Genomic DNA, 10,169 nt, shown 5'->3' with positions numbered 1-10,169 from the left:
GGTGCACACATACACACAGGCAGTTAAAAGACTAATTTTTTTCTTTTTAATTAAACATGATCACAATTAGGAATGGAATCCTGGCCTCATGTGATGTTTAGCAGTCGGTGCTAAGTCAGAGCCTTGATCTGCCTCTACACACCACTTGCCATCTCTTACACAGGAACTCAATGAATAGGCTCATTCCATTTAGAACCACCTATGTAAAGACCTGGTATTAGAATGGAAAGCATTGATCTGAATACTAGGAAATAGTAAAGGGCACTGGTAATCTGAGGTATCTTTCACTTCTAGGACTTGCTGCTAAAAGTCGATTCTATCCAGTCACTGTGCTGAGCCACTAAGGAAACCACTGGGGGAGAGTGGACCTGCCAGGAGGGAATGAGCACCAGTGCGAAGGAGCACATGTGAACACTGAAGCGAGGTCCACTGTGGGGTAACCTGCTTAACTGGAAAAGGGAGTTCTCCTCTAGTCCCCATCTGTTATTTTTAAAATCTTCTTTAGGAAAAGGGGAGAGGGGTGATAAAGAGGAAAACAAGATAGAAAACACCAGGTTCCCCACCTGCCTGCAAGCACACAGATACGCTCAGTTAGGGGAGGTAAAGGGAGAAGACGCATTATTGGTACTTGTAGCTGTGGCACCTGTCACTGTGAAGCCTGTGGGAGGCGCTATTGAGCTGTGGCTGGGCTGCAGGTCCTTGGGGATGCCACTGTGAGAACTCAGCTGGTGGCCGAAGGCTGCGCTGAACTGAGGGAGTTGCTGCTTGGGAGAGGTGGAGGCCAGCAGTTCAGCAGAAGGCCCCATGCCACTGAAGCTGGTCTGCGGTAACCCCGGAAGCACACTGGAGCTGCTGGGGGTCACGGTGGCGAAGGCAGGCTGTGTGGTCTCTGAGTTCGAAGTGGTGGGTGGTGTGGATAGGGAAGTGGAAAGAAGATGTCCATCTGCGCCGAGAAGGTTGCTAAATGGAGAGGGATCTCCGAGGCTGACAGGGAGATTGCCCCAGTGAGTTCTGGGGTTTACGACTCCTCCAAGTGGCACCTCAAGTTGGGCTGGGAGCAAGTGCTGCGCCATGATGGGCATCTCTGCTGAAAAGGTAGCTGCCATGTTATCACCAGAGTAAGATGTTGTGTGGGGAGAGGTGATATGGTCGCTGTAGGGAGACGGCACGTGCTCACTGTCATAATGGCTTCCGTGGGGCGAGGAGTGTGAATGGTCACTGCTGTATTGCTGTCGTGAGGTGATTAGGTCATCTGCCTTGCTCAGCAGCTGGGCAGGATGCGGCCTCTGCGAGGCATGGCTGCCATCGTGAAGTCCATGAAACTGTCCTGGGAAGGCTCTCTCCCCAAGGGCACTCTGGCTGATCAGAGTGGCAGAAGTAAGGCCAACGTTGGCTGGGGCAGAGAACTGCCCCTGGATCTGCCCTGCCAGGGGTGTAGGTGGGTTAGACAAGGTAGCAGAACGGAGCAGGCTCTCATCCAGCTCTAGACTAGAAAAGTTGTCGTGGACTATACGCCCATTCAGCAGCTCCCCCAGGTCCGTGTTTACCTCTCGGCTCAAGGACTGAATTCCTGAAGCTCCAGTCCCTGTGGAGAACACCCCTATTCCTCTGTCTGACAACTCCTGGACGGGCACACCATCTGACTGGGTGAGCACCCCAATGGTACTCAGGCACTCAAGAGACGTCACGGCCTGCAAGGCCCGCTCAAGCTCCTCGGCCTCTTCGGTGGTGGGGAGGAGGTCCCCGTTCTTGCCTGAGTAAACGAGAGCCATCAACAGTCAGCAGAGCTTTCACCGCCCCAGACCACAAAAATCATACAGCGGAATTATGTGTAACAATATTCTAGTAAGGATCGGATGGAAAGGAAAAAAGTGAAACATTCAGCTGCAGGACAGGTGTGAGGGGTCAAGCTGTCCCGGAACCTGAATCACATCTTCAGTTCGTTTACAGCACTATCAAAATCCGTCTGAGCCAAGTGTTCAGTGCTTAGGAGTCTAAGCACTACCAATTTAAAACACGTGGTGACTATCTGATTTCACGTATGTTTTTACCCGAAGCTATATTAACGTCATTAAAACGGAAAACATGTCAGTCAGTTCAGATCTGAGACAAAAGGCTGTGTGGGAGGAGCCGCCTTTGCTCCTCTACTCTTGGGCTCTTCCAGCTGGAAGGGCAGCTGTGAAGCCTACGATACAGAACTCACGTGCATATCTCAGCGCAACACCAAGCACTCAGCTCACTTCATAGGTTACCTTTTGAAATGCTTTTGCGTTACTCTCTACCCTTCCCCTCTCATCCTTCTCCCATTTCTAAGTGATTTTCACAAAATGGAAGTCACAGGCCTCACTGATTTCATTTCCAATATAAAAAACACATTGTTAGGAACTTGACTAATCACCCCCAAAATATCCAGTTTTTAATGGTGAAAGAAACCTTCTAAGAGTAGAAAAGATTTCCCCTGAAAGCACTAGAGAATTGGCAGTATTAAGTCAACTTTGTTCTGGAAAAGTGCACTTCAATTGAAGTACATGGTGGGGTATTAAAATGAGGACAAGTTCTGAAAGGTTTCAATAAACTCAAATTTAAAATGTCTTTGTTCAAAAATAAACGAAGGGTGTATATGTATAACTGATTCACTTTGTTATAAAGCAGAAACTAACACACCATTGTGAAGCAATTATACTCCAATAAAGATGTAAAAAAAATAAAATAAAATAAACGAAGGTAGGTGCCTTCCCTGGCGGTCCAGTGGTTAGGACTTAGGGCTTTCACTGCCACGGGCCCACATTCAATCCCTGGTCGGGGAACTAAGGTCCCGCGTGCTGCGCGGTGAGGCCAAAGATAATAAATAAGTAAAGGAACAAAGTTATAAACGTAGCTCTCAAACCTACCGATCCACTAAGGCTAGGATATCAGTCTAAAAACCGTACATGCCTCACCTTTTAAAGAGAGTAAAACAGCTTCAGTGCTTTACCTTTCCTGTCTCTGGTGAAAGACGTTACACGTGAGGAGGGATACTCCAAACATATCTCAAAAAAGCTACCTCCCCCTTTAAAAAACTCATTTTAAAAACCAGTTTTCTCCAATCAAAACATTGACCATACCTTCAAAAAAATCAAAATCTTGTAAGTCATCAGGTAGCCGCGGCAGGACGTCTGAAAAGTCCTCCTGGTTCAATTCCAAGTCATGTGGAATGTCAGTGATCTCATTGGCAATGTCATCCGGCAGCTCATCAGCACTCAGCTCTGGCGTGGACGGGCTCCTGGGGAAGACGACACGATTGGCCCCGCCCCCCCCCACTTGACCTCCACATCAGTGTCCCCAAGACAAGTCTGTCGATGCAAAAACGGAAAATCCTAACTCAAAATGTCTCCCTTCCTACTCTAAGAGAAGAAATTCGGAAACCAAAACGACAGAACTCGCCATATGCAGTTACACACTTTTGCAACGCTTACCCATGTATTAAGAGAAGACAACCATTTGGAGATACTATTTTTACTGCAAATTAGAATGAATGACAATTTGGTGCACTAGTAAAATGAATTACAATTTGGTATGTCAAGTGTGTCTTAGTACTTTATAGTAGAATTTAAAATCTGGTCAAAATAATAATTAAAAAAAAAAAAAAGAAACAGGGCTTCCCTGGTGGCGCGCTGGTTAAGAACCCGCCTGTGCCAATGCAGGGAACACGCGTTCGAGCCCTGGTCCGGGAAGATGCCACATGCCACGAGGCAACTAAGCCTGGGCGCCACAGCTACTGAGCCTGCGCTCTAGAGCCCGTGCTTCGCGACAAGAGAAGCCACCGCAATGAGAAGCTCACGCACCGCGACAAAGAGTAGCCCCCACTCGCCGCAACTAGACAAAGCCCGTGTGAAGCAACGAAGACCCAATGCAGCCAAAATAAATAAATGATGAATGAATGAATAAATAAATAAATTTAAAAAATGAAACAGATAAAACTGGGATGTTTAGCTGAAACAGAAGCCTCATTCATCTGGTCAAAATGCTTATTACCCCTGACAAAATTAATAATGCATCAGATTTCTGATGGAATATTTCTGTTGGAACATATATGGAATTTCTGTTGAAACAGAAAAATCTGAGAGTAGTCAATTAAATTCCCAATATCAGCATTTGCTCTCTTGGTTATCAAAAGCTTTACTTCAGATCTAACCCCATCAGATATTTTGTTAAAAAAGCATACTGAAAACTACAAGGTCTAGGCTTATATACCAAATGGTTCCTTTAGCCTACTTCCAACACTAGAAAAGTAAACGAAGCCAGATGTTCTGAGAACAATCAGAACACGTAAAGCAGACGTAAACTCTGGCACCACCACTGACCGGATGTGAGAGGCCTCCACTGGCAGTGAGACGCTGGTGGGCATGCTGAGGTTCCCCTGAGGAACTGCAGGGGGAATGGGCTTTTGGGGTCGACGAGGTCCACGCCTTCTCTTCTTCTTGTGTTTTTTGGTAAGTGCAGGAGGCTTGGTTTTTTTCCTGGGTTTCCTCTGCTGCTGGTGCTGAACTTTACGGGAGCTATCTCCTCTCAAGAAATTATCCTTTGGAATGAATAAATGGGTATTTTTAAACTGAGATTATTTGGGAAAAACCAAACAGCTATCTGAAAAAAATACTTATATCTCTTAAAATTCTATATAGTGCCTAAAACTATGTATAACGATAATTAAATGAATAAGAAATTCATTTTAAAATTTAATTCAAATCAATTCAATATATACATATAGCTCATCCCACATTTACAGGCATTGTCATAGGTGCTGTAGTATAAAAAATTGAATAAAATTTGATTTGTGCTCTCAAAGAACTTAGTCTCCCATGGGAAAAACATGACTACAAGGATACATAAATACAGTAGAAAAAATTGGGCAATAATGATATAAACACCTTCTAAGGGTACACAAAAGGAAAATCCTGTATTTGTAGTTAGGACAAACAGGATTTTAAGTTGTTGGGATAAGGGGGAAGATCATTCTAGGCTAAAGGAAATGGCACAAACAGACAAAAAGGACAGCAAATAATTGGGTATGACTATTGCTCGCGGTATAATGGAGGACAAAATATAAAAGTAACCTGTAAAGAAGTCTGGAACCAGATCCTATATGACTTTGAATACTCTGTTAAGGATTTTAAACTTTATTTTATAGGCAATGGGGAATGAGTTTTGATGACAGGAGTACATGTTTTAAAAGGATTAACTATCCTGCTAGTAACGTAAAGGGATAAAGAGAAGAGGCAAGTGAGTGGAGGAAGAAGTTCCAATCAGAGGGCTATTTCAACAAGTATTACGAGACTGATAAATAGCTGAGGGCCAAGTGAGCAGGAATAGAAAAGCGCCGGCCTGTTGAGAGAGAATTCTCAAGATGTGACAGATCCTTGGGTGTGGTGAGGACGTGGGGAATATAAAATTCTCAAATGTGTCCAGGATTTCTAGCTGAGGTGATTGTTAGGGGATAATGCCATTAGTTGGGATACAGAACACAGCAGAATAAACAGAATCAGGAAAAAAGTTAAGGAATTCAGTTGGCCTCAGATAGAGTTTGAGACGTGAAGACGTCCAGGGAGGCAGGAGAAAACCGTATCTGGTGCACAGGAAGGAAGACAGGGATGGAGATGGAGACCTGGAAATCTTGACACAGTAAAAGTCCTTCAAATAATTTATAGGGACCAGGGAGACATGGTAAAGAGAGAAGACAATGGGCACACAGCTTTATAAAACTGTTGCAGTTAAGTGAGGAGGCAAAGGAAGAAGAACCAGGAAGGAATAGAAACCTGCACTACAACTAGCTTTCGTCAGCTAAGTACCCTTAAATCTGAAGACCCAGATGCACATTTTACTCTCTCTACAATCGGAAAGCATTTTACAATGACGGCATATTATTCCTGCCGTCAGCCAGGTGATGGTCATTACAGTTGGTGCTGCCTACATGTTCAAAGTTGGTCATAGCTCTTTGTCCTGTCATTGTTTGAATGAAGGTATATGCATCGTTGGTTTTACATGCAGAGGAAAAACTGCTGAGTATGCAGAAAGGCACAAAAAGTGGCAGTGTGTAAAACTGTTACTGGTGAAGCAAATATTCATTATTGAAGAACTGACCACAATACCCCCCACCCACCTTTTTATTGCAAAGCCACAACCAAAGGAAAAAGGAAAATAATCCACAAAGTGGACAAAGCTGTGTTATAGTAGATGTATGTAGAAAATACTGCCTTTCACACACCAAGAATTAGCTGAAACCAGGAGTGCTATAGAAGATAAAAATATCTACGTCTATCTATCTAAGACTAAAAAAGCTATTTTGGTAAGTATAAAATAAAAATTTTAAGTGATAAGAAATGCACTGTGCCACGTTTTTTCCTTCTTGGTGGTATATAAAACAAACGTGGTTTTTACGATTGATGTCACCTCTGAGTTGATGAACTCAGTAATAACTCTTATAATCAAATACATAAAAAGACCTGAAGACTAATAATTATCACTAACATCAAACAAATTCAAAGCAAGAATAAAATTAAGCATAAATTCAGGAAATCTAAAAGATGTTTAATCCCAGACAAATACTTGAATCCAAACACAATTACAGACTCAAAATTCACAAATTTAGAAAACAACAAAAAAGAGGCTGCTTCCCAGCCTCTGTAATTCCTTTTGGTTCAACACGTGACGTCTACTTCTTTTATGCCCACTATGTAACTGAATAAATAGTGAATAAGCAGCTACCAGTACCCACCAGGTGCTGGCATCCATTCCAGGATTTCCCTCTAGGACCAGTGTGAATCTTGAGCAGGAGGGAGGAAGAGAGCTCTAGCCAAGAATATACTAATCCTACTGGCTCTGCTTCTGGGCTTCTGTCTTCCTCTCAGGCTTATGCTGTGGAGCCACGCAACGTGTTTGGTAAGGTGCCAGCTCCTCCACACAGAAGTGCCCACGTCTGAGACCCTGCCTGGCCCTTGGTGTTCCCTTACTTAGCTCCTCCAAAGAACACCTGTGTCCTAGAGGCTTTCCTAAAGCCAACTGCTCATGTACCTACACTACCTACAAACACTGTTCACTCCCAGCATTCTCACTGTCCCATTCCACTTCTACGCAGGACAACCCATTTAGTAACTTACCATCTGTTGTATGGTCTCATACCTGTTGAATACCATGTTCTGTCTGCCAGCCTGGACCTCGGGCAGCTCTAGCCTCTTCTACCAATGGCTGTCCTATCAAGTGGCTGAGTCTAGCTCAGAATCTCACCCCTATCCCCCACAAGCCATGTGCCTAACCGATAATTTATTCAACCATTACTTACGGAGCATCTTTGTTCCAAGCACTGGGGATATAGTAGCATTGAACAAAAAGATGTTCCTGCCTTTGTGAAGTTTACATTCTAGTAGGGGGATTCAGACAATAAACAAACTAATGAATACATAATGTTAGGCAAATATAAATGTTAGGAAGAAAAATAAGGTAGCGTACAAGGATAAAAAGTAGCAGGGTAGAGGGGAGGCAGAAATGAACTGACACTTGATCAGAAACCTGAATGAAATGAAGGAGTGAGACATGGAGAATCTGGGGAAAGAACACTCCAGGAAAAGAGAAAAACAAGCAGAAAGTCCCTGAGGTGGGAGCATACTTAGAGTGTTTAAGAAAGAGCAAGAAGGCCAATGTTGCTGGAGCTGTGGAAGTGAGGAGAGGGTATAAGACGAAGCTGGAGCGGTTGCCAGGGCCAGATCAGGAAGTGCCTCATAGGCATGGTAAGAATGGATTCTAGATGCGATGGGAAGCCACTGGAAAGTTTTGATCAGGGAACTAAAATGATCAGATGTATATTCTAAAAGGCCTGCTCTAAAGGCTACATACTGAATGATTCCATTTAGAAGACATTCTGGAAAATGTAAAATTATACGGACAGAAACAGATCAGTGGGGATAGAAAAGGGCTGACTACAAAGGGCAACACTAGAGACTTTTGGGGGGTGATGGAATGATTCTGTATCTTGATTATGTATCTGTATGCATGTCAAAATTCATAGTACTGTACACTAAAAAGAGTGAACTTTACTATAGGTAAATTCAAAGACAGTGGGACCCACATGCATAGTCTACCCTGACTGATCTGTGAGCAACACATCCGGGCACAGGAGGCGTGGCAGGAAGAAGGGAGACTAATTAGGAGGCTATTACAATAATGCAGGCAAAGATGATGGTAGCCAAGGCTAAAATGGTAGCAGCGAAGTTGGTAAAATGTGTGTGAATTCAAGATATAGTCTGAAAGTAGAGCCATGAGATTTGCACAGTTTTTATCACCCAGTGTTAGTCTCTCACTGGGGGACGGATGGAATACAAGTGTTTGCTGTACTCTTATGTAATTTTAAACTTAAAAATAGCTCAAACTAGGGCTTCCCTGGTGGCACAGTGGTTGGGAGTCCGCCTGCCGATGCAGGGGACACAGGTTCGTGTCCCGGTCCGGGAAGATCCCACATGCAGCGGAGTGGCTAGGCCCGTGAGCCATGGCCGCTGAGCCTGCGCGCCCGGAGCCTGCGCATCCGGAGCCTGTGCTCCGCAACGGGAGAGGCCACAACAGTGAGAGGCCCGCGTACCGCAAAAAAAACCCAACAACAATAACAAAAAAAAAATATGGAAGTCATTCTTTAACCGTGATAACACCTCGATAAGCTAACAAAAATGTCTATGTTTTAAATGTTTTAAACTTAAAATGGGAAAGTAATTATTCAATATTTGTATACATAGTTCAGTATACAACTTTTCAAAATATATGGTCCATAAAGGAAATCTAGAAAACGAAACAGGTTCTTAGAGAAGAAGCCGGTAAACTTCATACACGGCTACTGAGGTCCAGAAAGGATGACTCATTAGTCCATGTTATACATATAGCTAGTGGCAAAGCCAGGACCACAGTGTTACACTACTAAGTCCTGTGCAATGGCCACTTGGTTACCCTGATGCATCCCTGCAAACTAAAATATGCTCATAGCAGGTAAGAGTTGTCTTATTCAATTTTTTAATACATAGGTACCTAACACAATACCTTGCAAATAGCAGAACAACTCAGTAAGTGTCTGATGGGTGAAATGCATTTATTTTAAGTGATTATATAATTCAGGTAGTTCACTAATTCAGACTTTTCTCTCCAAATTATTCTGAATTAATTAGGGCTTACGCTACCAGCATTAACTAAAGCAATAATTAAGTCCAATGGAATTATAATAAGGGTTGGCTTTTGGCTGAAATTTCATCAAATATCCAAGACATTTGCAGAATTATATATAAGAAAAGCAAAATCCTAGAGAAATGGAGCAAAGAAAGATCTTGGGAAATCTGCCTATGTATAAAAAAATGTATCTTGAGAAGTATAGACTAGCTATAGATAATAAACAAAATGACCACATCTAACTAACTACTAAATACTTTCTAGAACAGTGTTTTCTTTCAGTGAGGGTATAAAATTAATTCGATCAGTTATGACCAGCATTTCTTTTTCTTTTTTTTAGTGAAATAGAAGAGACTACAAAATATGAGGTACTAAAAGAGTACTGTTTCACAAAACTCGTTTCAGTGATTTACATACACATATAGTTTGTACTAAGTCATAAAATATTTCCTACTCTGGACAGCTATCAAAACTTTGAAAGCCTCAAGCTATTATATATAGGATGGATAAACAAGTTCCTACTGTACAGCACAGGGACCTGCATTCAATATCCTGTGAAAACCATAATGAAAAAGAATATGAAAAAGAGCATGTATATACATATATGTATAACTGAGTCACTTTGCTCTACAGAAGAAATTAACACAACATAGTAAATCAACTATACTTCAATACAATTTAAAAAATATATATATGAACTTTGAAATCCTCTGTTGCAGAAAATAAAATTTGAACTTACCATTTTTTTGGCATGTTCTTCACACAGAGGTGTCTGGTGTGTAATGTCAAAAACGGGCACAGAGCACTGCTGTCCATCTGCAAACTTGGCCGTGCAACTTGAGAAGAGTTGCTGAGAGCGGTTCAAGAGGATATCTGGGTTTTTTTTAAGTTAGGAATAAAATACACTCAAACCATTTAATTTTTCGAGCTCTACATAAAATTTGTTTCTTCCCTAACTTGTGCTTAGTAAGTATAAATTTTATTATCTATAA

The 10,169-nt window shown here is 42.4% G+C and overlaps 1 protein-coding gene across 1 annotated transcript in view; it reads right to left on the bottom strand.

Moving 5' to 3' along the window:
• Positions 1-587: 587 nt before the first annotated feature.
• The window catches only part of INO80D (INO80 complex subunit D), a 41,776-nt gene continuing 32,194 nt past the window's right edge, over positions 588-10,169 (bottom strand). The window contains exons 7-10 of the mRNA XM_030853908.2: positions 9,917-10,050; positions 4,344-4,561; positions 3,105-3,262; positions 588-1,753 (exon numbers count right to left, since the gene is read on the bottom strand). Of these exons, the coding sequence (XP_030709768.1) occupies positions 588-1,753; positions 3,105-3,262; positions 4,344-4,561; positions 9,917-10,050 (1,676 nt within the window). The remainder of the gene's footprint in view (positions 1,754-3,104; positions 3,263-4,343; positions 4,562-9,916; positions 10,051-10,169) is intronic.

The sequence above is a fragment of the Globicephala melas genome, chromosome 7 (genome assembly GCF_963455315.2).
Source record: "Globicephala melas chromosome 7, mGloMel1.2, whole genome shotgun sequence".
In the NCBI taxonomy this organism is placed as follows: domain Eukaryota; kingdom Metazoa; phylum Chordata; class Mammalia; order Artiodactyla; family Delphinidae; genus Globicephala; species Globicephala melas.
Note: the sequence above shows the minus strand (reverse complement) of the source record. Positions and strands in the feature narration are given on the sequence as shown.